The sequence below is a fragment of the Dryas octopetala genome, chromosome 8 (genome assembly GCF_963921425.1).
Source record: "Dryas octopetala chromosome 8, drDryOcto1.1, whole genome shotgun sequence".
Taxonomy (NCBI): domain Eukaryota; kingdom Viridiplantae; phylum Streptophyta; class Magnoliopsida; order Rosales; family Rosaceae; genus Dryas; species Dryas octopetala.
In genome coordinates this window covers 8307801-8333032 of record NC_141373.1, presented here as the reverse complement: position 1 = coordinate 8333032, position 25232 = coordinate 8307801, and the positions used below count along the sequence as shown (strand labels likewise).

Genomic DNA, 25232 nt, shown 5'->3' with positions numbered 1-25232 from the left:
TGCAATGAAACCAATATATAAACACACAAATATATTTTAACGTGGAAAACCCTCGAAAGGTAAAAACCACGGGACCTAGTCCAGCACAAAAAAAATTCACTAATAAAAAAGTATTACATAAGAGTTCTTAATTACAAAACAACACAAAAAAAAAATAAAAAAATTAATTTAAACATCCATATCATCATCAAGCTCATCGTCAGCAATTGAATTAACCAGCTCAGTAGGCAAAGGTAATGCTTCATCAAAAGGTGTCTCTTCCACGCCAACCCTTGTTTGCATATCTTCATTGTCAAGTACCCGATCATCTAGATTTGGTATGGCATAATCATCAATTGTATCTTTATCTTCTAATACATCAAAAAAATCCCTCGGATGCGTTCGGACCACTACATGCCAATCTTTTTCAATCGAATCTGCAACATAAAATACTTGCATTGCTTGTGAAGCTAGTATGAAAGGGTCATCCCTAAATCCCAATCGATTGAAGTTCACCAAGGTAAAACCATATTGATCTGTCTTCATACCCCTAGGACTTCCACTATCAACCCAATCACACTTAAACAACATCACACAACGACCCATATCTTCTGCCTCGGTGGGACCACAATATCTAACCAAAAACATATCTGTGACAACACCATAGCAATCAACTTGTCCAACACCACCCGGAATATTTGCAGGTACAAATACACCACAATTTTGATTCTTGTGCTTATCATCCACTGATTTTATTCGAAATCTAAAACCATTAATAGCGTGGCTTTTGTATTTCGTCACAAGTGTGCGAGGAGGATTAGCAAGCCAATGCAAGTCATCGGATATCAACGGATCATTAGCATAAAACCTTGCATTAATCTGGGAAAAAGATGATGTAGAAACATTAGGTAAAAATTAATATTACAAACATGATGTAGAAACTTAGTAATTGAATTCTTACATGTTTCTTGAACCATTCAGGAAATTCCTTCTTGCTTATCTCCATGATTTGTCTCCTTGTGAACCTTTCCCTTCGATGTTTATCTCTCAAAAAGTCCTCATGTTGCCTTCTAAAAGGAATTACTTCATCACAATTATCAAGAATGTATCTGTGGCATCGATTCCTATCATTTAGATCAAGCTCCACATTTTCACCTGAACCTAAATATTGACCTGTGGAGTCAAAAATTGATAACCCACCATATATTCCACGTCCAATACCATCTGCATTTCGACCCTTACGATTACGACGAGTATCAACATCTCTAAGGTACATGGAACAGAAAGACAAACCCTCATCAACCAAATACCCTTCAGCAATAGAACCTTCAGGACGACTCTTATTTCGCACATACCGCTTCAGTGTTTGCAAATACCTTCAATATTTAACATGACAAAAAAAAAATTAGAGAATCAAAACTAAAATGAATGCAAATTAAGCATAAGGAAATACCATTACCGTTCAATGGGATACATCCATCTATATTGAACGGGTCCTGCAATGGCAGCTTCATTTGCCAAGTGAATTGGGAGATGCACCATGATATCAAAAAATGAAGGAGGGAAAATCTTCTCCATCTGACATAAGGTTAATGCAATTCTAGAGTTCAGTTGATTGAATGCTTCCTCAGTCTCCTTCTTGCTACACAACTGTCTAAAGATTGCACTCAACTCTAGTAAAACCATAGTGACAGATTTGGGTAACACACCACGTATCGCAAGCGGAAGTAATTGTTGCATTAAAACATGGCAATCGTGACTTTTCAACCCATTTATTTTTCTCTCATTCACATTCACACATCGAGACAAATTTGCTGAATATCCATCAGGAACTCGAATAGTAGACAACACTTTGCAAAATGAGGTTTTTTCTTGTTTGCTCAATGTGAATATTGCCGGAGGCAAAAATGTTTTATCTCCTTCTCTGCGAGGGTGTTGACTAGGTCTTATATTCAAGACTTCAAGATCTGCACGTGCAGCCAATCCATCCTTTGTCCTCTTTGCAATATCCAACAATGTTCCAACCACACTATCACATACATTCTTCTCAATATGCATGACATCGAGATTGTGTCTGATCAAAAGATGCCTCCAATAGGGAAGTTCAAAAAATATGCTTTTCTTTCTCCACTGACCGTAATTACTTCTAGAAATTGAAGGCCTTCGTCTTCTTTGTCCAACAGGAGCATTTTGGTCATACTTTCCAAAAGTGAACCTCAAACTAGATAGTTGTTCAAGACATTGTAACCCATTCAACTGTCTTGGTGCATGACGATCTTCTCGATGACCATTAAATGCTGCTTGTTCCCTTCGAAACCTATGCCCAATTGGTAAAAATCTTCGATGCCCTAAATAACAAATCTTACGACTCACAGGCAAATGTTCTGATACAGTATCATCCATGCAATGCGGACATGCTTTATATCCCTTAGTACTCCATCCAGACAACATTCCATAAGCCGGAAAATCACTTATGGTCCATAACACAGCAGCCTTCATCGTAAAAGTTTGGTTTGAAAACACATCATACGTGGCAGTGCCAACCTCCCACAACTCATTCAACTCATCAATTAATGGTCGTAAATACACGTCAATGTCATTTCCAGGACTTCTCGGTCCTGGAATCAACAAGGACAATAATAAATTTGGTTGCTTCATACACATCCATGGGGGCAAATTGTAAACAGAAAGCACCACAGGCCATGTGCTATGGGCATTGCTCATATGACCAAATGGATTAAATCCATCACTTGCCAGCCCTAAACGCACATTTCGAATTTCTGACGCAAACTCAGGGTACAGAGTATCTAAATGCTTCCATGCCGGAGAATCTGATGGATGCCTCATAAACCCATCCTTGGGACATTCAGTTGCATGCCACCTCATATGTTCAGCAATATGCTTCGACATATAAAACCTCTTCAATCTCGACTTTAGAGGGAAGTACCACATAACCTTAGCTGAGACTTTATTTCTAGAAGTATCATCTTCCTTGTTATCTTTATATCTTGATTTGCCACACACCGAACATGCAATCAATTTTGAGGTTTCTTTCCAATATATCATGCAATCATTAGGACATGCATCAATTTTCTCATACGTGAGACCCAACCCATTTATAAGTTTTTTTGCCTTATAACAAGATTCAGGCAAACAATCTCCATCAGGCAACATTCTTTTTACCAATTCTAGTAACGTAGTGAATAAACTATCCGGCAAACTCCCTAAGCACTTAATCTGGTACAATCTTACAACGGCCTCCAATTTCTTAAACTCTTTACAACCAGGATACAACTCTTGATCTGCCTCTTCAAGCAACTTGAAAAAACTTTCAGCCTCTGCTGGACGCCCATCCACAATAGGGGGTTGCGTCGACGACCCGACCTCTTCTTCCGTTACTGGTTGAACAAATATGTCATTAAGAAAATCGTGCATACCATCCATCTCTCCTCTTACATCATCTTCTATCATCCTTAAATTTGGTTCTCCAATATTAGGCTCCCCATGATGACGCCACCAAGCTTTTTTATAATCTTTATCCATATCATGCCAAACAAGATGATCCACAATAGTTTGTCTTCCAAAGGTATATCGATTGCAACATTTTTTACAAGGACATTTGAACTTATCTGGCCCAACACCATTCGCAACCGCTTGATCCAAAAACAAATTGATTCCATTTACGTATGCCTCTAACTGTCGGGGTATCGTCAACCAACTCCTATCCATGCTTTACCTCCTAATAATCACAAGATATTACCCGACTCTTGGATGAAAACTCTAGACTCTAACGCCTACAATCTTTCAATCCCTATCATGTAGGCGTACCTATCCATACCTATTAGATTAAATTCAAAAAGCATTCAATAAATTAGGAAGAACACATTAATAAATTAAGAAGAACAAATTAATAAATTAAATTCACCAATTAGGAGGAACAAATTAATAAATTAATTTCTCTTATAATTTTTATTTTTAAGGTTGATACATGAATTTTTAAAGTTAAATAGTATGTTAGCTAAATAATTAATATTTTTCATACTATCCTAATAATATATTAACACTAACATGCAATATATGACAAAATAAACACAAATCTAACACATATATATATATCAATTAAACTAAGCATAAATAATTTTTAACATATTTCTAGCTCTAACAAATTTTTAACTACAACACATCAACATCAACCACAAAAAACAAATATCCAGGAAATAGAAAAACCTTGTTGCCAAATCAAAATCTACGCCCAAACCTTGCTGCACCAAAGGGTTGGCCTGTAAAATAAAACACAAAAAATCATAGTTTAGATCCAAATCAAACACAAAAAATCAGACCCAAATCAAAGGCAAAACTGAAAAATCAACCTAAAAATCAAAGGATGCACAAAATGAAACACCAATCGATCTTTGTTACAGATCGAACCTGAAAAAAAAAAAAAAAATGAAACCCAAAATCAGATCTATTTGAAACCCAAAATCTTAAATCAGAAACTCAAAATCAGATCTGTTTGAACTGAAAAATCAACCTAGGAGCAATCAGATCGCATCCAATCTCGCTATAACCGAGTTCCAAAAGCTTAAAAATCAACCAATCTGCACCAAAATCAGACACAAAATCAACCCTAAATTCACCTAAAACCAGACCCAAAATCAACACAAAATTACCAAAAATCAACCTGAAATCAATCGTGTTCAAACGAAGGAAGACCCAAATCAAACCCCAGCCAATCGAGTTCCAAATGCCGCACCTGAAAAGAAAATAATCCAACAAAATAAATAAAATAAAAAGATATTCCGAAGAGGAAGAACGAAAGAAGAAGAAAAGAAGAAGAAGAAAAGAAGAAGAAGGGAAGAAGGGAAGAAGGGAAGAAGAAGACCTTACAGAGAAGAAACGCGAAGGAGAAGAAGCAGAACTGGCGAAGGAGAAGAAGCAGAAACGCGAAGGAGAAGGAGAAGAAATGCGGCGAAGTGAAAGAGAAGAAGGGGGGGAGACTGGACGATGTAAGTGGTTAGAGCAATCCTGGCGGTTTGGACCGCCAGGATTAAATGTGATGGCGGTCTAATCCGCCAGGATTAGACTTTGACCGTCAACGGGCCTTCTGAACGCGGGAATTTTCCCGCTTATTTAATCCTGGCGGATATAACCGCCACTTTTGAGTAATGCTGGCGGTTAAATCCGCCACAATTGAGTTTATTTAATCCTGGCGGATATAACCGCCACTTTTGAGTAATTCTGGCGGTTGAATCCGCCACAATTGAGTAATCCTGGCGGTTTTATGTGTCCGCCAGGAATAGTATAGTATTCGCGTCGGACAGAATTAATCCGCCAGCACTGTCCGCCACAATTAACACTTTTTCTAGTAGTGTGGGTTTCAATGGGCTTCATTTTTAATTGGGTTTCTCTTCATTTTTAATAGGGATGATATGTTCACTGATATGTTCTGTACTTCTGTGATTTTGTTGATGCAGTCTCAAACTCAATCACAGCAGCATAGTGGGGTTGCTTGTTCTTCAACAGCAACCTCACCCTCACCATTGGGACCTCCAGCAACCTCACCCTCACCATTGGGACCTCCAGCAACAGTGGGAGAACCCATTCAATCTGCAACAGAAGTAAGTGAGCTGAATCCCCTTTCTAAACCTAGTATTGGTACCAAACGTAGTTGGGTTTGGGAGCATTTTAAACAGTATGATGTAATAAAAAAAGAAAAAAAAAAGATGAATCAGGGAAGATGATAGAGGTAGAAGTGATATATAAGAGAGCTAAATGCATATATTGTCCTAAGGGTATTCTAGGAGATTATGCATGTGATCCTATTCTAAATGGGACATCAGGAATGAGTACCCACATTAGAAAACTGTGCAAGTATTACCCACCAAACCAAAACAAAAACCAAAAGATTATTTGTGGTGATAAGGGTCAGGGTAACAAGATGGTTTCTAAGGGGTTTGTGCAGAGTGATGTGATGGAGGCTTGTGTTGAGATGATTGTACTAGATGAGATGCCATTTAGTGTGGTAGAAAAGAAGGGTTTTAGGAAGTTCTGTAGTAGGGCTTGCCCAATGTTTGAAATACCTAGCAGGAGAACTATAGTTAGGCAGTTTCTGAAAATGTATGATGAGCATAAGGAGAATTTGATGAAAGATTTGAGTGCACATAGGATCTGCCTAACTACTGACACTTGGACAAGTGTCCAAAACTGCAATTATATGGTGCTAACTGCCCATTTCATTGACAAGGATTGGAAGATGCACAAAAGAGTTTTAAACTTTTGTGTGATTCCTAATCACCAAGGGACCACTATAGGGAGGCTTATTGAGGCATGTTTGTTACAGTGGGGAATAGAGAAGGTGTTGACCATAACTGTTGATAATGCTTCTGCAAATAAAGTAGCTTTAGACTGGGTTAGGTCTAAAATGAATATGTGGGAGAAATCACAAGCCGTTTTGGGTGGGAAGTACTTGCATGTGAGATGTGTTGCTCACATAACCAATTTAATAGTGGGAAGTGGGTTGAAGAAGCTTAATAGGTCTGTTTTGGCCATTAGAAATTCTGTGAAGTATGTAAGGTCCTCTCCACAAAGATTAGAATATTTTAAATCTTCTGTGGAGAAGGAGAAACTGACCAGCAAGGGTCTTGTATGCATGGATGTCCCCACAAGGTGGAATTCAACATTTATAATGTTGGAGGCAGCCTTGAAGTTTAAGAAGGCTTTCACAAGAATGGTGGAGGATGAGGGCAGCACCTTTTTGGCTTACTTCAAGGAACCAGATGAAGAATTTGATGATGATGGCAATGTGGTTCAATGTAGTAGTAGGAGGCTTAGGATTGGGCCACCAAGTGAGGTTGATTGGAACAATGCTAGGGTGTTTGTAAAGTTTTTGAAAGTGTTTTATGATGTGACTTTAAGGGTTAGTGCATCTTTGCACCCCACTATCCACACAACTTTTCATGATGTTCTTGCTATTGAACATGCAATTGACAAGTTGTTTGTGACACCTGAGATGGCCACTGGTGATGAAACTGAACGAGTGTTGGCTGACATGGCAGCCAACATGAGAGGCAAATATAACAAGTATTTTGGCTCATTGAATGATCTGAACCCACTGGTGCTGATTGCACTTGTGTTGGATCCAAGGTTTAAGCTTAGACATATAACTCATTTGTTTAGGAAGGAGAGGTTTGATGAGGAAGAGGTGCAGCTGAAAACCAAAGAGATGAAAGGAGTGTTGATGAGCCTTTATGAAGAGTATGGTCCAAAAGTAGATGGTGGCATACACTTGAGAGGTAATGTGGATTCTAATTCACACAATACTAGTGCTGCAACTTATATGGTAGAAGATGAGGAGGGTAGGGATAATGGGAGGGATGATATTTTGGATGATTGGAGAAAGGTGGTGGAAGAGAGCAATGAGGCAGTGGTGGCACATGAAGTGGATACATACTTGATGGATCCTTTAGAATACACAACCCAAAGTTTTGACATTTTATTGTGGTGGAAGCTCAACGGTCCCAAGTACCCTGTGTTGGCAGCAATTGCAAGTGATGTTCTTGCAATTCAAGTATCAACAGTGGCATCAGAGAGCAGTTTTAGCACTGGGGGTAGAGTCATAAATTCATTTAGGAGTTCATTAACTCCTTCATCAGTGGAGGCCTTGATTTGTATGCAAAATTGGTTGAGTGGGGATGATATTTCCAGCTTGGAGGATGAACCTTGCATTGAAGAACTTGAATTTTATGAAGGTGTAGAATCAGGTAATGTTTTGTAAATATAATTACTTGCTTTGCTTTGTTGCTTGCTTTTAAAGTTTGCATTGAATTAATGAATTTTAATTATGTTGCCCTAAACTAGCTAAATGATAAATGTTTATATCTTATTACTATTATCCAGTAATTAATTGATGTTGATCAATACTAGCTCCAATATCCCCAGTTATATATATATGTATATAAATCTTGTTGCATTGCTAATCTGTGCAAATTTGTGTTGATCATGTTCATGGTAGTTAGTTTTCCCCATTTCTTATATGCATGTAGATTCAGGAAAGGTTGCTGTTTAGGGTAGCAAAAAATAGAGCTGGGCTTGCACCAAAAAGCTAGAAATTAATTAAGTCTGCTTTGTGTTTTCTCTCCATCTCGATCTCTAGATCTCTCCCCCAAAAAAACCAATGATTTTGTGGTTAATTACCTAAGAATGGATATAGATAATTAACATTGGATTGTATATACTATTCGGCAATATTGATGCTAGCTAGCTACTGAAATAAACACTGTACTGTATAGCAAGCATTCAATTAAATCTCTCACTGCCTACTTAATATATTATTAGGTGATACATTTTGGAGAAGTTATTGAATGGGGACTTAATGCCATATCTTTGATTTGTTTTATGATCCATTTTGTGTAGAACATGCAAGTGAAGTCAAGGCAAAGGGAAAGGGAAAATACTAAAATAGCATGTTTGAGCTCACTGCTGGCCAAGACCTTGCAGCTGGCCATCACTGCTGGTCTGCTGTCCATGTTGCCTTATGTTGTGTTCTGTCAATTTATCAGTTTCTTCTGTTATGCAAATTTATATGGCCCTGTCTCAAGGTGATGTGTTATGCATATTAGTGCGAGTTATGTAGTGGTGAAAGAGGAAGGGAAAACAAAAGCTCTCTGTAGTTCCATTTACTACTTCCATTTACAACCAAACAGCTTATTGCCTTATGTTGCTTACTTTTACGTTCTAAAACAGAGATGCAGTGTGTTCATTATCATGCTTACATTTTCTTTATATGGTGGTTCCTGTTGTTTTCTTTATATGGTGGTTCCTGTTGTTTTCTTTGGCATTGATATATATATTTCTTTTTTGTTGTTAAATATTGTTTTTTGACAAAAAAAAAATTAATTTTAAAATGTTGGTATATACCGAAACCATACCGAACCATACCGAATTTATAGAACACTGGTATGGTATGGTACGAGTTTTAAAAATGTCCATACCGTACCGATACCGTACCGAATAAAAATTTCGGTATGGTATCGGTATGGGGCTCATACCGTACCATACCGTACCGTGCCCACCCCTAAATTTCAATAATGTTTTTTTATAAAAAAAACACCGAGCACTCGGTGATTGCTTGGCTCATTAAAAAGTGGGCCGAGTTTTCTTAGCAACCAGCCCTTTTGTGTGGACAAGCCTTCATTTGGCCTTTAAAAAGAAAAAACCCCAAGCGCCTGTTTAATTTGCGAAACTGAATTCTTGATCCTTTCGATTCTCATTCCTATATTTGGTAATGCTAGAAAGTAAACAAGTTTTTTGATAGAGTTGGTAATTTCAAATTTTGAAAGGGGTAAAATGGTCTTGAAAAACATCATTAATGTTTTCTCATGAAAAGGAAAAACTAAACCAAAGTTGAGATAGAGGAATGATTCATTTCCCTCCTTTGGGGCATTGAATTCTCATAAGCCATAAAATGATTTCTTATATCTACACTTACTAAACATACTTAAGAATGAAATTATTATTCCCAACTTTCAAAACCTAAACCCAACCGGCCTAAGAGCTCTAGAAGTTTACTATATCCTACATTGGTGGTCTGTGTGAGTGTCAAACGATGTCGTTTTGCTGGCACAAAGAAACAGTCGTGGCTATGTTCTTTTGCCTTCGAAAGCACGTTGAATGAAAGCAGAGGTGAGGTAAGGCTTCGTCCATTTCAACTGACAAAAAGCCCCAACAAACTTCACACACATTCGAACTTCCAAGGCTTCTCATTTCAAATAAAAATCTGATCAAATTCCTCAAAATTCAAACTCCATTTCCTCAACTGCTCAAGATCTCAAGCGGACTGATTGGTTTCAACAATGGAGGAAGACAAACAGCCACTCAAGGAGGAAGAGAAGAAACCTCCACAAGAAGAGGAAAAGGAAGCAAAAGCAGCAGCTGAAGCAGAAGCACTGCCGGCGACAAGTGGAGGAGGATGGGGAGGCTGGGGATTTTCCTCTGTGTTCTCAGATCTCCAGAAGGCCGCCGAAGAGATCTCTCGCAATGTAAGCATCTCTACCATTTCATAAATGTATGTGAATTGTGAATTTCCATTTTTATTATAAATTCACTTGCTTTATTCTGTTTTTGGAAAATTAGGGTTTATAATTTTGGGGAAAGGTTCGTGATTGGATCTAATTTTCGTGGCTCTAGATGTATGCGTTGTTAATCTGAATATAGGTTTATGGTATTAGGACTTTGGTAAATTTAGTTTATTTTTTAAAAATTTATGTTTTTTGTGTTTGTGGCAATTGAATTATAAAATATGCAGAGATTTCTCTCTTTAATTCGAATGGAAGAGGTTTAGGCTTGCTGCATTTTGTGGTTCAATGGTGTGAAGTGGTGCTTTTGTGCATGCAGGCAGCTGCGGTTGCTCAGACGGCAGCAAAGAGCATTGCTGACATGCAAAACCCTGCTGAGGACTCGGAAGAATCTTCCAAGGAGGAGGAAGGGGATACTGAAAAGGAAAGCCAAGATGAGCATGAAAAGCAGCGGAAGGCTGCTCTGGATAAATTGGAGAAAGCTAGTGGAGATTCGTTTCTCGGTCAGGCAAGTCTTAAATTTATTAGGAGTTGCTATTGCCTTTTTTATCTCAAGTATTATGTGTTATTTTATTTACACTAATCATATCCATTCTGGTCTTACGTTCTAAAATTAGGATATGTGAAGTTTCTTTTCTTGAGTTCGTTATGTTCCTTACCTCGAAGTTTCTTCATTTATTGCCTATGTGGTACTGAATGAATCACGTGTAAAGCTATTTCTATCTCTAATGCAAATTTTACTGTTTCCTAACTAAGCATTCTATTTTGTATTTCACTAAGCATTCTGTTGCTTTGAACTTTTCAATATTTGCAGCATTTGAAGGTGCTTGATAGTTCTGTGGAGAATTTTGCTTCAGGAGCCTGGCAGGCATTAGGAAGCGCATTGAAAGGGGGTACCGGTCTAGTTCAAAAGTATGTCCACTGCAGTTGAATGCATTATAATCTTTAGCATTTTGCTAGAAGATATCAAGATTAGTTTTTGTATTGCATGTGGAAGAGAGTTTCTTGGGTTATGTTCTCTATCAAAATTAGTAAAGATAATAAACAGATGCTTACTGGCCTGATATTTTCTGTTGTTTCTTGGGCAGTTAACTAATTAATAATTTCATATTGAACTATGGGACAGAGGGCTATAACATAGATATAGAATTGATGATATTTGTGAAAATTTTGAATACAAATATAGAAAGATATTATTTTGTGGAATTGGGTTTCAGAATGAATTGGACAGTTCAAAGAATTCATTTTATCCTTAAAAAGACGCTACTGTATTTTTTACAATGATTATCATGCATGACAATACCCCAAGGTTGGTTTTCTGAACATAAAACACAGGTTCCATATGATCAAATATTATATGTGAATGTTCCTCTCACTTTATGGGTTTTGGTCAATTTGCCAGACTGTCAGACTAGTGACTACTTGAATAGTATTTTTGATATTGAATTAGTCTTTTTTAATTGAAACCTTTTTTTATTTACTATAACGACACCCTGACTTTTTCGTTTGTTAATTTCATTTTCTTGTTGTATGTTCTCTAGGCTTGAGCATTCTGCTGTGAACCTTGCGGGATCTATCCAGCAAGCACCTGCTGGTTCTGCTGCCCCATCCTTATTAGAGGTTTGCGTTCCCCTGTTACTTGGATTGTTAGCTAATATTGACATCATTGCTTATATCTTGGTTTTATGTTACAGACTGGAAAAGCTTTTACCTCAAAGGGAATGCAAGTACTTGAGTTTGTAGGCAAGGAAGCTTTGGATCTACTGATCACAGAGACTGGTATTGAAGTTGAGAAGAATTCTAAACACTCTGAAGAGGAAGTTGGAGAGGATCAGTTATATGAGGAAGTGGGATTTGATAGATGCTTCTACATATATGGAGGTCCAGAACAGTTGGAGGTCACTTTCTTAACTTTGAGTTTAAATCTTGTTATCTTAAGGAATAAATTTATTGAAGCTTTTATATTATAATACTGTCAGGAACTGGAGGCGTTGTCCAGCCATTATGCACTACTATTTAACCGGAGAAAAGGAAAATTATCATCAGAGCAGAAATCTATCTATGATGGAAAGCTTAAACAGGTCCAGCAGATTTTCAGTTTGAATAATGATTTGGACGGAAATGGTCCAGAGTCAGATAAAGGCAAGAAGAAAGAGACTGGAGCTGATGGAAATAGCGATGAGATGAAGAGTTTACATGATTCAAGTCTCAGCAAGGCTGCTGATATGGCTGCTGGGTAATTTTACCCTGTCCAATTTCTAATTTTATTTTGTTTTCAAAAAATGTTATTTATATTTTGTATGAATATCAGTAATAGATTATTGGCTTTCCTGAATGACTGTGTTAGTTGCTTCTTTTTGGACTTTCATATGATATTTGTCAGTTAATCATTATCTGATGTGTAAGGTTCTATAGGCTAGTAAAATATGCATACAAGATGTATGTGCAATATTACAAAAAAGAAAAATGTAGGGAGAAATTAAGGGGTAGTGGAGAGAAAATAGAAGTTGGAGTTAACATAGGTAGTGACCAGAAATAATAAACTTTTTTTAAAAAATTTTATTTACAGGTTTTTAATTTTATTGTTGTATCCCTGTTTAACTTTAAAATCATGTTGTAAGAGTTTTTTTTAGGTGTGGTTATGTTTGGATTTTTAAAAATTTCACCAACCCAAAAGTTATGGCTCTATGTAATAGAATAGATGATCTGCTAGCATGATCTAAGTCTAACCTACGTTGCTCTATTGCATTTATCCCCTATTTCTTTTATTTTCATTCTTTTATACATATCCTTCTTTATTTCTATTAGTTTTAAACTTTTATAGGTATGATATCCTTTTCTACAACCCTCTTAGAATCTTCTGTACTTGACATTTTTCAGGTTCCCAAGTGCCTTAACAGGACAAGCTGTTAACGATATAATTCAAAGAACCACTGGCAGATTAGAGAGTCTTCACTCAGAGGGGGTTCATGTATGGATATATCTAGGATAATCATATTGTATTCTATTGGGCCTTTGGCATTGCTTTTGTTGACCAAGTTAGTAGTTTTGAAGTAATCTTATATGTCTTTGCAGAGACTCTCAGAAATGTGTTGTTCTGCAGTGTCTCAACTGCTGATGCTTGGTAAATCCGTCATATCTAGTGCAAACAAAGTTCAGGTTGAAGATGTGGACACTGATCTGAGGAATATTGATTGGCCTGAGGATTCTGTGGAAAAAGCAAAGTTAATCAGATCAAAAGCACAAACAATGACAGGATATGTGGAAGCAGTGTCTAGCAGTTTCATCACAGGTTGATTCCCTGAAGCTCTGCTTATCTGTGGTTATTCTCATAATCAACTACTTTTTCCTAGCTTTGTATTATGCCATTGCAATTTACACTGTTATACTCAAAGGGAAAATACTCTGAGGTCTCCTTTTTTGTTGCTCTTAAGTACTCAGAAGTGGTCAGCTGTTAACTGACTGGCCAATTCTATGGTTAGAAGAGAACTATCTACTGGGATACATAGTATTGAACCTGAATAGGCCGGCCCTTGTATAGGCTGCTGAAGTTCAAACCACATATAGTATACTATAGGGGCTACAGAGCAAGTCTCTTGTCTTTCCTGCGTGCGGATGGAGTGAGGTCTTTGATAATTTTTCGTCTCTGAGTGGATTGGTTAACCCTATTTCTACCCTACTCTTCTGAGTTGAACGAGTACAATTTGCTTCCATTTTTATTTTATTCTACCCTACTCTTCAGAGTTGAAGCATGTAGATGTGGTATATGACCATTTTTTTTTTCCTTCGACCATGGTTGGCCACATATTTATGTTTAGTTTCATAACTGTATATTAAATATACAAGAAGATGTGCTTGATAGCAGATAATTGTGTTGAGCCTAGATGAACCTTAAGGCATATCTAATGTTTTGTTTTGGTAAATCAGGCATATCTGACGTTGCTGAAGCTTATCAGGAAGCCATAAAAGGCGCTTCTGCGGAATCGCATGAAGTGCTTCCACAGACATCAATGCAGGAAAAAGCGAATTCCTTTTCTAAACATCTCCGTGATGACCAGACCACAGCTTTGGCCAAAATCCAGGATGGACTTCACTACTTGTCTTATGTGGTGGTTTCGACTTCTATGCCTGCAGCTTGAGAACTTGGATCTTTAATTTGTCATAAGCTACATATTTGTTTAGCTTTGTAAATAGTCGCATTTAGGGTGGGTTTGAGTTCTCATATAATTTGAAGTGTTATTTTGTACCACTGAATTTGATTTCGTACAGAAATTGAAAGAAGATTCTTTTTTAGAACTTAAAAAAGTTGAGCAATTTCTAACAGATTTAAGAACAGTGAGGAAGGCAGAGATCATATGTTGCATCTAATTAAGGTGTTGTGGATTAATCACTTAGAACTGTAGAAATACAGGCATAATATATAGTTAATTAGCTATTCTTGCCTTCTTTATCTCATTAATAATTGGATGGTCGAGATTGGCCAGAGCAAATTATTATTATTATTTTCAATATTACTAGAAGCATTAATTGTTTTTTAAGTTTCAGTTGCCAGCTACTTTCTAGTATGAACAAACAACATATTGTTATATTAGTTGAAATTAAACATGAAACAGTTTCTGCAAATTATTTGTATTATTTTTTCTTTGTATCATACCCCTAAAGGGTTAATTACTAATTAGCCAGTCCTTTTGCAATAATTGTGTTTGAAAGCTTTGTATGATGCACATACGCGCTTCATGGGCGCGTAAAGGTTGTAGCATGGTCCTCTGTCACTAATAATCTATTGGCAGTTTGGCACTCATAGAAAAACAACCACATGTCCACATGTTACTAAGAATACCTGTCAAGCCTACAGTGATCCCTTTCAAACTATGTCTTCTATTTATCCAATCAACAGTCTCCACCCCAAAACCGTCTATGTTCATTGTACAAAGTACAAAGTACAAACTACAAAAGGAAAATTAAACCAAGAAAAACCCACAAAATATACAAACCAACATCACTTTCTTCCACCAAAGGACTACTTTCACTCACTACCCTCTGTTGCTAAAACACAGCCTTCTACTCCATTTTACACTCTCTCTGTCCTTGCATCTTAAGCCATGGGGGAGGTTGATTCAGCCTTCATCCAAGACATTGACCAGAGGCCAAAGCTCAAACCCACAAACCCAGTTGATGATGAAATCCCCATAATCGATCTCTCAGTCTTAAGCAGCCATGGTGATACCAAGCAACTGGTCTCAGAGATAGGCCATGCATGCAAAAAATGGGGATTTTTCCAAGTTGTCAACCATGGAGTACCATTGGAATTGGTCAAAAAAATTGAGAAGGTGGCTAAGATATTCTTTGACTTACCAGTAGAAGAAAAGAAGAAGGTGAAGAGAGACATGGTGAAGCAATGGGGTACCATGATGGTGAGCACACCAAAAATGTTAGAGATTGGAAGGAAGTCTTTGATTTCTTGGTGGAAGATCAGACTATGGTCCCAGCATCACATGAGCCTGATGATAAGGAGTTGAGGACATTGACTAATCAGTGGCCTCAGTACCCTTCTGAGTTCAGGTAATCTGTTTTTGTTTATTTTAGTTACTGATTTTGAAATTGGTCTTTGCTTGGTAATCAGATAATTAACATCAGCTGGTATAGAAAGATTTGCATAAAGTTGGTTGGCCAATTTTGGATTGCTTTTGTTGATAACAAAGTTGAAGTCCAAAAATTCTGCCTCTTTGATTATTTTTCCCCTCTTTAATTCAATATAAGAACTGTGGTTTTCTTGCTTGATTCATCAGACAATTTACTAAGTCTTTGAAGTTTTACAAGTTTGGGCATGTTTGGATTCATGTAAAACTGATTTGGGCTACATAAGTGACAAAAAATCTTCAGGGCAATTGGGTCTGAATCCTCTCAGATGTAAAACTGGTTTTGTATAACATTCCATGATGCTAACATTTTCCCTTTTAACTTGGCATGTGGTCTATTTACTCTAATTGGTTGTCTTGAGCAGAGAGGTCTGCCAGGAGTATGCTAGAGCAGTGGAAAAACTAGCTTACAAGTTGTTAGGACTAATTGCTCTGAGCCTAGACCAGCCAGAGAACAGGTTCAATGGCTTCTTCAAAGACCAGCAGATGAGCATGGCGAGACTCAATCACTACCCTCCATGTCCTTTCCCTCACCTAGCTCTAGGTGTTGGCCGCCACAAGGATGCTGGCGCCTTAACTGTCCTTGCCCAAGATGACGTCGGAGGACTAGAAGTTAGGCGGAAATCAGATGGAGAATGGGTTCCAGTTACACCCACCCCAGATGCCTATATCATCAATGTTGGTGACATTGTTCAGGTACCATTCATGAACATTGTAGTTTGAGTTAAATGAAATATCCCATCATGTTTTATGGACAATATTATGTAGAGGCAGCTCCCAAAGCGAATGTCTGCAAATATTGCGAATTTGTGGACCAAAACAGCTTTGAAGGGATTCTGGTTGCCTATTTGGTTGGTTCAAAGGGGTTTCGGTTTTGAAATCAAGGAATGAGATTGAATTTGAAATTGAAGAGATTTCAGTTTGGTCTGTAAATTTACAAGTTTTGGACGTCAGCTTTAGAAGCTCATTAATTCTATGTACATCTATAGATCCATAATCATGAATTAGATTGTTATTGCAAATGACCCTTTTACACAACATAAAAGTTCGAAACAAATGTATGGGATGTGCATATATATCATATTGTCAGCTTTGTGAAGAGGGTTTGTTTTGTACAGGTTTGGAGCAATGACAAATATGAGAGTGTGGAGCACAGAGTGGTGGTGAATTCCGAGAAAGAAAGGTTTTCAATTCCATTCTTCTTCTTCCCAGCCCACAATGTGATGGTGAAGCCCTTGGAGGAGCTAGTGAATGATGAAAACCCTGCCATATACAGGGAATACAATTGGGGAAAGTTTTTCGCTACTAGAAACCGCAGTGATTTCAAGAAACTTGAGGTGGAGAACATCCAAATTCACCATTTTAGGTTACCAGAATAGTTAAGATATATTATAGCTTGAAAATTTACTCACTGCTAAGTTGAAGTACCCTTGTGATTACTGTGCTTATGCTATGTAATCAGGTCAGGGGCTATGAAATTTGCTTTATAATAGAAACAGAGATGCATAGAACTTCTCCTTTACAAATGTGTTATCAAATTGTGGCATGGTTAAGCCGTTGGGATTAACCTAGTGATGATGATAGGATAATGAGTTCAGAATTCGATTTCTTCCGATGTAAAAAAATAATAATTATATGATTCAATTAACTGGTAGGCGCTTAGGACCCAGCCCAAAAGTAAAACCAAAGCCCTTGGAGTGAAACAATTATGTGAACAAATTAGCATTCATCTCAAGAAAGAATGAAACAAAATTAAAACATAGGCAAACAGTTATTCAGAATTAATACACACGTCCTTTGTGAAGAGTGAGTAGTGAACTTAGTAAAGCTGATACAACCTATCTCAATCAAACCCCACTTTTTCAAAGAAATATTAAATCTCAAGTCCATTTTGGTCTGCAATGGCATCATAGAAGAGAAAAAGACAACCATGCAAGCGCAAAACTCACAACCATCCAAAAACAAAACTGTGCAGCACATGCTAATCTCCAACTAACAGTCATAAAACCAACCACATCATAAAACCAACCATTCTTGTAACATCAAGAAAGCTTAGCTTTGTTACAAGTCAAGAACAGCAGCCATGGGAGAGGTCGATCCAGCTTTCATCCAAGACCCTGAGCACAGGCCTAAACTCACCATCACCGAAGCCGAAGGCATACCATTGATTGACCTGTCTCCAGTAAACTCCCCAGATTCCATTTCTGACCCTAAAGCCATTGAAGGGCTTGTTAGAGAAATAGGCAATGCCTGCAAGGACTGGGGGTTCTTCCAAGTGATCAACCATGGCGTGCCATTGGGTAAGTGCGAAAAGATTGAGGCTGCCGCAAGGAAGTTCTTTGATCAGCCTTTGGAGGAGAAGAGGAAGATTAGGAGGGATGAAAAAACTGTGGTGGGTTACTATGACTCTGAGCATACCAAGAATGTTAAAGACTGGAAGGAGGTGTTTGATTTCACTGTGGAGGAGCCTACCTTAGTCCCAGCTTCACCTGATCCTGAGGACAAGGAAGAGACAGAGTGGATTAACCAATGGCCTCAGTATCCTTCTGAATTAAGGTAACTCAATGATCACTAATGATAATAGTAACAAAAAATGGAATAATATGATTCAAGAAATCTAGATCTACTGTGATTTGGAAAAAAAATGGTTAGGACCCAATAGGGCCAATTACAATTTGCAACTCTATAGCTCACCTATAATCTAGATCACTTGTGAATTATAATTATAATGTGTATCAAGTAAAGAACACTAGTTCTCACTTGGAAACTCAATTGTTTTTTGCCATAAGGAATCCATGAATTCAGAACTTGATTTATATGATCTAATAGCTAGACTGCCTTGACCAGGGTGGTGTGTGAAGAATATGCTCGAGAAGTGGAAAAGCTAGCTCTGAAGTTAATGGGACTTATTGCTTTGAGCCTATGCTTGCCAGAAGACAGGTTCAACAGCTACTTCAAAGACCAAACCAGTTTTATCAGACTCAACCACTATCCACCTTGCCCTTCCCCTCAGTTGGCTCTTGGTGTTGGTCGCCACAAAGATGCCGGTGCCTTAACCGTTCTGGCTCAAGATTATGTTGGAGGATTGGAAGTGAAGAGAAAAACAGATGGAGAGTGGATTCGGGTTAAACCCACCTCAAATGCCTATATCATCAATGTTGGTGACATTATTCAGGTTCCACTCTTCGAACTTCATATTATCTTTCTATGTTCAAATTACCTTGAAATTTGTTAGTAGCCAAGTTTGCTTCCCATTTCTAATAGGCTTTATTACACTTTACCTGCCTAAACTTTGAGCTCAATCTCACTTCATCAATTAAAAAAAAATTATCTCAATTTACCACCTGAATTAAAAATTTTGTTGCAATGTACCAGCTCTGTCTCATTTTGTCTAAATTTTTGTTAAAAATAAGGGTATTTTGGTCTTTTCAAGTCAATTTTTTATTGTGTCAAAATAAGTAAAGTGTAAAAAAAACTATTTTTTTCTAACAATATAAACTTAAAAAAGACCAAAACACTCTTATTTTTAACAAAATTTTAGACAAAATCAGACAGAGATGGTACATTGTAACAAATTTTTAATTCAGGTGGTAAATTAAGACAATATTTTTTAAAAATAGTAAAGTGAGATTGAGTCTAAATTTCAGGTGGGTAAAATGTGAAAAAACCTTTCTAATATCCCAGGCCAAGCACGCCAATTTAGACCAAGGTAGCATTTTCAATGTCCAAATTCCACAGCCATTATTGAGTCACACAATAATTGAAGTTTATAACAAAGGCAGATCAATATAAATTTAAGTAATTTATCAGCATAATGACTTGTCCTAGAATTACTTTTCAAAACATGGTAATTAGTCTGTGCAGGTTATATATTGTTTCTGGCCAGTTTCATTCAAATAACAAATAGATATGTTTATGCAGGTTTGGAGCAATGACAGATACGAGAGTGTGGAACACAGGGTGATAGTGAACTCAGAGAAGGAAAGGTTTTCCATTCCATACTTCGTCAACCCAGCACACTACACCCTGGTAAAGCCCTTAGAGGAGCTGACCAATGAACAAAACCCTGCTAAGTATAGGCCATACAGCTGGGGCAAGTTTCTGACTAGCAAAAAGCTCAGTAATTTCAAGAAACTCAATGTTGAAAACCTCCAAATTTATCATTTCAGGGTATCAGAATAATTGGTTTAGGAGTATTAATTACCAAGTGAAAATGATGTTATCTCAGCTCCCGGCACATATATATCATGCCTGTATATCAATCCAGAAGATAACGTCATGCTGTATAGAGTAGTAGTAAGACACATTGGAAACCTGGTGTGGTTAACGGTCGTATGATTTCTTTTTTTCTAATAACAATGGTCGTATGATTCGTCTAATTATATGAACAAATTAGAATTCATCTCAAGGAAACTTTATTCAAGGCACTCAAATCGATCATTACATTTTCTTTTGTCCAGAAAGAAGGAAACAAAATTAATAAATACAACCTTTCTCAATCAAACCCCACTAATTGAAAGAAATATTAATCTCAAGTCCATTTTGGTCCCACATATGTTGTACGTATGCAGTGGCATCATAGTAGAGAACAAAACATCCCATGCAAGCACAAACGTCACAAGTCACAAGCATCCAAAACAGAAACGGGCAGCACTTTACTAACCTCCAACTAACAATCTACCATATCCCGTCCAGATTCAAGATAAAGGCTTAACTACTCACATTATAAAATAAACCATTCTTGTAACACCAAGTAGCTTAGCTTTGTACAAATTAACATCAGCAGCCATGGGAGAGGTTGATCCAGCTTTCATCCAAGACCCTGAGCACAGGCCTAAACTCACCATCACCGAAGCCAAAGGTATACCATTGATTGACTTGTCTCCAATAAACTCCCCAGAAAATATTTCTGACCCTAAAGCCATTGAAGGGGTTGTTAGAGAAATAGGCAATGCAAGCAAGGACTGGGGGTTCTTCCAAGTGATCAACCATGGCGTGCCATTGGGTATGCGCGAAAAGATTGAGGCTGCGGCGAGGAAGTTCTTTGCTCAGCCTTTGGAGGAGAAGAGGAAGATTAGGAGGGATGAAACAAGTGTGTTGGGTTACTATGAAACTGAGCATACCAAGAATGTTAGAGACTGGAAGGAGGTGTTTGATCTCGCAGTGGAGGATCCTACCTTAGTCCCAGCTTCCTCTGACCCTGATGACAAGGAAGAGACAGAGTGGACTAACAAATGGCCTCAGTATCCTCCTGAATTAAGGTAACTTAATGATCAATGAGAGTATGAATATTCGTTTTAGCTAATGATATTATGATAATATGAAGATGAAAGAAACAGAAAATGAAATAATTAATATGATTAAAGAAATCTAGATCACACACGATCTAGAAGGAAAATGACTTTGAAACCATATGTTCACCTGTAATCTAAATCACGTATGTATGATTTATAATGTGTATCAAGCAAAGAACACTAACTCTCACCTGGAAGCCTCATTGTTTTTTTCTGTAAGGACTCCATGCATTAAGAGTTGAAGGCATACTTGGAACTTGATTTATATGATCTAATAGCTAGGCTGCCTTGACCTTGACCAGATTGGTGTATGAAGAATATGCTCGAGAAGTAGAAAAGCTGGCTCTAAAGCTTATGGGGCTTATTGCCTTGAGCCTAGGCTTGCCAGAAGACAGGTTCAATAGCTACTTCAAAGACCAAACCAGTTTTATCAGACTCAACCACTATCCACCTTGCCCTTCCCCTCAGTTGGCTCTTGGTGTTGGTCGCCACAAAGATGGCGGTGCCTTAACCGTTCTGGCTCAAGATGATGTTGGAGGACTGGAAGTGAAGAGAAAAACAGATGGAGAGTGGATTCGTGTTAAACCCACCCCAAATGCCTATATCATCAATGTTGGTGACATTATTCAGGTTCCACTCTTCAAACTTCATATTAACTTGCTGTTCTCAAATTACTCTGAAATTTGCTAGTAACCAAGCTTGCTTTCCTCTCCTGATAGCTTAAGGACCTAACGTCAAGCACACCAATTTAGAACCATACAATATCCACATTCCATAGGAATTAATGGGAGAATCATACAATAATACATGGGAGAGGAATATATATATATATATATATTGAAGTAGTTTATCAACACAATGACTTGTCCCATTAGAATTACTTTTCCAGTTATGATAATCAGATATATATTGTTGCTGGTTTACATCATCACATAACAAATGGATATGCTTATGCAGGTTTGGAGCAATGAGAGATATGAGAGTGTGGAGCACAGGGTGATGGTGAACTCAGAGAAGGAAAGGTTTTCTATTCCATACTTTCTCAACCCAGCACATTACACCCTAGTCAAGCCCTTGGAGGAGCTGACCAATGAACAAAACCCTGCCAAGTATAGGCCGTACATCTGGGGCAACTTTTTGACTCAAAGAAAGCTCAGTAATTTCAAGAAACTCAATGTTGAAAACGTCCAAATTCATCATTTCAGGGTATCAGAATAATTGGGTTAGAAGAAGTATTATCGAGTGATAATAATGTTATCTCAGCTTCCTGGACATATGTATCATGCTGGGTATCAATCCAGAAAATAATGTCATGCTGTATAGAGTAGTAGTCAGACACTTCGAAAACATGGTGTGGTTAATGTATGAGATCAGCAATAAAAGGAACTATAAAACACATTATTTTGCTTCAGAAATAAAAGGACATATTTCAGAGAACCCTTTTAGCATTATACTACCTCAATAGATAGAAAACTAATTGTGTGCTAATGGTTATTTTTATAACTTGAAAACTTTTGGCATTATGAAGTAATGCCTTCATTAATCTGAAAAACGGATCAGAAAAGCTTTGAGAGTATAGGCACGTTAAAAGGGAAAGTAGTATTCAATGACAGCAAGACCAAAGACGAGGTACGATAATTACGATAATTTCAAGAAACTCAATGTTGAAAACCTCCAAATTTATCATTTCAGGGTATCAGAATAATTGGGTTAGGAGTATTACCAAGTGCTAATAATGTTATCTCAGCTTCCTGTACATATATACCATGCCTGTATATCAATCCAGAAGAATGTCTTGCCAGGGCTGGCCCTTACTTTTGGAAGCCCAGAGTGAAATCTAAATTGGGCCTGTAATAAAAATTTTGCAAAATAATTTACAATTGACAAGAAATCAATTAGAAAATTTTCGATCATATCAAGAAATCAATTAGGAAATTTTTGATTGAATGTCAAAAAAATAATAATTTATACGAATATAAGAGAAAAATTAAAAGAGAAAAACACACACTCAAAGGGAAAAATTACTTTTTTACCCCAATGGAACCTCTCTAATTTCTTTCAGATTAAAAGAGCCTGTGGAGAACAAAAAAAAAAAAAACCAGTTTTCCACAAGACTATATGAAGATGCAGATATCCGTCTTTGCCAATTCAAAGCAAACATGCTCTTTGAATCTAACTTTCTAGAAAGAAAGTATGTACTTTTGATGAAAAAGAAAAAAAGAGAAGAGGTGTAAACCTAAGGGCAAAAATGACCCACTACCATGCATATAAGGATTTGGCTTGATTCTCTTGTGATTCAAGTGAGAAGCCAAGGAAAAACTGAAGCAAGTTGGCCAAACACAGGTTAAGGAAATAAAAGGTGGTTTTCAACTAATAATTAAGGAAAAATAGGTTGCATAACCCAAACTTTATATCTTAAAATGGCCTACCTTTTTTTTTTTTTGGTACAAAGGAGGCCTAAGCCCAAAGAAACAATAAGTAGAAGGGTTAGTTGCAGCGAAAACATTATTAATAAATCCAACAACTATTTTTTTTAATATATATATATATTAATATATACATAATATAAAAATTTGTGGGCCCCCCTTAAAGGTGGGCCTTAGGCGGTCGCACTCCGTGCCCCCCTTCAGGGCCAACACTGTGTCTTGCTGTCGTATGATTTTTTTTTTTTTTTAACAATGGTCGTATGATTCGGTTAACCCTTTGAACTAAGCAAGTAGGCCCTTACGACATAGCCAAAAAATTTAAAACCAAAGTCCTTATAGACTTAGGGAGGTGTAATGTATATAGATTTATAAAGACTTTTGTAGACTTTTCAAGTGACAGACTTTTGCAAAATTTACAGATTTTCACTGAGTTTTACGGAGTTCTACAGAGTCTATAGAAATCCTTAGAAATCCGCAGGGAAGAGATCGAATTTATAATGACTTTGAAATACACATAAAAGTCTTTCAAAGTCTATTAAAATTCATCATTAAATGAATTCCATAAAAGTCAATGACTTTTTAAAAGTCTAAAAAGTCTTAATTGAATACCACATGATTTTTATAGACTCTTTAAAATTCTTAATTGAATACATATAGAATTTTACGGACTTTTTAAAAGTCTCAATTGAATACCACATGACTTTTAAACTCCACAAAATTTTTTAAAATCCACATATAATACACCCCACTTAGAGTAAAACAATGATGTGAACAAATTAGAATTCATCTCAAGGAAAAATTATTCAAGGCACTCAAATCGATCATTACATTTTCTTTTGTCCAGAAAGAAGGAAACTAAAATAATACATACTCACTCTTCTCAAAGAGTGAGTAGTGGACAAGTAAAGCTGATACAACGCAAGGGTTTAAATTTCGAAATTTTTGGCAAAATTTCGATTTTGAGGGGGTCCGAAATTTTAACACTGATTCGACAAAATTTCGAAATATTTCGTCGAACACCCTAACAGCCAAATTTTTTGAATTTCAGAGAAATTTCGTCGAAATTTAGCGAAATTTCGCTCACTTACCCAGAAAGTCTGAAACCCAGCCTTGGGTCTGAAATCTGAATGCTTCTGGGTCGCGTGCAATCGGGGCATCACTTTCAGCAAAACCCACTTGGGCTACAACCTTGCGAGCGCTTTCTTCAATTCTCTGCTCCTCAACATCATCTTCCAAGGATAAAAGTGGTGGCTTGTAGAGGCGGAGCTGCTGGGCCAAGGCCAAAAGTCTCTGTGAGTCGCCACAAGAATTGGACGGTTCCATCACCGGTGGAAGTGATGCAGATAGCCTTCTCAGGATTGAGATCATGGGCTGAACCGCTGAAGTTCTGCATAGTATAAATAAGAACAGTTATTGGGGAGACTTTTAGGTGGCTCACTCTCAGCAAAGGTGTTGTGGAAATGGTTCCAAGCTTCTGATTTGACCAATGGATCACCTTCAGCTCTTTTTTTTTTTTTTTTTGTTACTACTTACTACTGACTCATAACTTGGATTAGAATCATTAGATCCACTCATCCACACTGTGACACTGTTGTGTCTAGATCAGTCCACGTGTTATGATGGTGGATTTAGATCTTAGTGGGGTATGATATTAATTAATAAAATGTGGAAAGTGGTAACCCAAAAATAAATTATATAAATGCCCAACTTTACAAATAACGAATCAGAAAATACTAGCATTATAGCAGGGATTACGTGAAAATACCTCCAAAATATCATATCAAGTTATCAACGCTCTTTAAATAAACTCTCAACAAAACT

At 37.2% G+C, this 25232-nt stretch overlaps 4 protein-coding genes, 1 long non-coding RNA gene and 1 pseudogene across 6 annotated transcripts; 4 read left to right on the top strand and 2 right to left on the bottom strand.

Moving 5' to 3' along the window:
* Positions 1-168: 168 nt before the first annotated feature.
* Positions 169-3708, bottom strand: LOC147276838 (uncharacterized). Its single transcript, XM_086255568.1, has 3 exons — positions 1439-3708; positions 941-1355; positions 169-858 (listed from the first exon to the last, which is right to left on the bottom strand). Exons 1-3 carry the CDS (start codon positions 3706-3708, stop codon positions 169-171), a joined length of 3375 nt encoding a protein of 1124 aa, XP_086111694.1.
* Positions 3709-9597: 5889 nt separating this feature from the next.
* LOC147276837 (BAT2 domain protein) lies at positions 9598-14551 on the top strand. The gene is made up of 9 exons (XM_086254023.1): positions 9598-10016; positions 10372-10560; positions 10867-10964; positions 11594-11672; positions 11747-11950; positions 12032-12288; positions 12933-13023; positions 13128-13344; positions 13980-14551. The coding sequence occupies exons 1-9, from the start codon at positions 9831-9833 to the stop codon at positions 14189-14191; spliced, it is 1533 nt and encodes a 510-aa protein (XP_086110149.1). The 5' UTR covers positions 9598-9830; the 3' UTR covers positions 14192-14551.
* Positions 14552-14950: 399 nt separating this feature from the next.
* Positions 14951-17217, top strand: LOC147276836 (protein DMR6-LIKE OXYGENASE 2-like; annotated as a pseudogene). Its single transcript, XR_015124020.1, has 3 exons — positions 14951-15614; positions 16057-16387; positions 16810-17217. The product of XR_015124020.1 is annotated as a protein DMR6-LIKE OXYGENASE 2-like (transcript).
* A 149-nt stretch (positions 17218-17366) lies between these two features.
* On the top strand, positions 17367-20093 carry LOC147276835 (protein LATERAL BRANCHING OXIDOREDUCTASE 1-like). The gene is made up of 3 exons (XM_086255290.1): positions 17367-18247; positions 18539-18866; positions 19613-20093. The coding sequence occupies exons 1-3, from the start codon at positions 17775-17777 to the stop codon at positions 19871-19873; spliced, it is 1062 nt and encodes a 353-aa protein (XP_086111416.1). The 5' UTR covers positions 17367-17774; the 3' UTR covers positions 19874-20093.
* Positions 19742-24907, bottom strand: LOC147276833 (uncharacterized). Its single transcript, XR_015124021.1, has 3 exons — positions 24500-24907; positions 22658-22833; positions 19742-19840 (listed from the first exon to the last, which is right to left on the bottom strand). It is a non-coding gene; the product is annotated as an uncharacterized LOC147276833 (long non-coding RNA).
* Positions 20351-22422, top strand: LOC147276834 (protein LATERAL BRANCHING OXIDOREDUCTASE 1-like). Its single transcript, XM_086255289.1, has 3 exons — positions 20351-20952; positions 21288-21615; positions 21943-22422. The coding sequence occupies exons 1-3, from the start codon at positions 20480-20482 to the stop codon at positions 22201-22203; spliced, it is 1062 nt and encodes a 353-aa protein (XP_086111415.1). The 5' UTR covers positions 20351-20479; the 3' UTR covers positions 22204-22422.
* Positions 24908-25232: the final 325 nt, after the last annotated feature.

Excerpts from the sequence above, each read along its gene's own strand:
- LOC147276837 (XM_086254023.1), top strand. The coding sequence starts at position 9,831 with ATGGAGGAAGACAAACAGCCACTCAAGGAGGAAGAGAAGAAACCTCCA. Across the intron at positions 10,965-11,593 it reads GGTACCGGTCTAGTTCAAAA|GCTTGAGCATTCTGCTGTGA; the intron begins GTATGTCCACTG and ends TATGTTCTCTAG. Across the intron at positions 13,345-13,979 it reads GTCTAGCAGTTTCATCACAG|GCATATCTGACGTTGCTGAA; the intron begins GTTGATTCCCTG and ends TTGGTAAATCAG.
- LOC147276835 (XM_086255290.1), top strand. The coding sequence starts at position 17,775 with ATGGGAGAGGTCGATCCAGCTTTCATCCAAGACCCTGAGCACAGGCCT. Across the intron at positions 18,248-18,538 it reads CAGTATCCTTCTGAATTAAG|GGTGGTGTGTGAAGAATATG; the intron begins GTAACTCAATGA and ends TGCCTTGACCAG. Across the intron at positions 18,867-19,612 it reads ATGTTGGTGACATTATTCAG|GTTTGGAGCAATGACAGATA; the intron begins GTTCCACTCTTC and ends ATGTTTATGCAG.
- LOC147276834 (XM_086255289.1), top strand. The coding sequence starts at position 20,480 with ATGGGAGAGGTTGATCCAGCTTTCATCCAAGACCCTGAGCACAGGCCT. Across the intron at positions 20,953-21,287 it reads CAGTATCCTCCTGAATTAAG|ATTGGTGTATGAAGAATATG; the intron begins GTAACTTAATGA and ends GACCTTGACCAG. Across the intron at positions 21,616-21,942 it reads ATGTTGGTGACATTATTCAG|GTTTGGAGCAATGAGAGATA; the intron begins GTTCCACTCTTC and ends ATGCTTATGCAG.
- LOC147276838 (XM_086255568.1), bottom strand. The coding sequence starts at position 3,708 with ATGGATAGGAGTTGGTTGACGATACCCCGACAGTTAGAGGCATACGTA. Across the intron at positions 1,356-1,438 it reads TGGATGTATCCCATTGAACG|GTATTTGCAAACACTGAAGC; the intron begins GTAATGGTATTT and ends TAAATATTGAAG. Across the intron at positions 859-940 it reads CTGAATGGTTCAAGAAACAT|ATTAATGCAAGGTTTTATGC; the intron begins GTAAGAATTCAA and ends TCTTTTTCCCAG.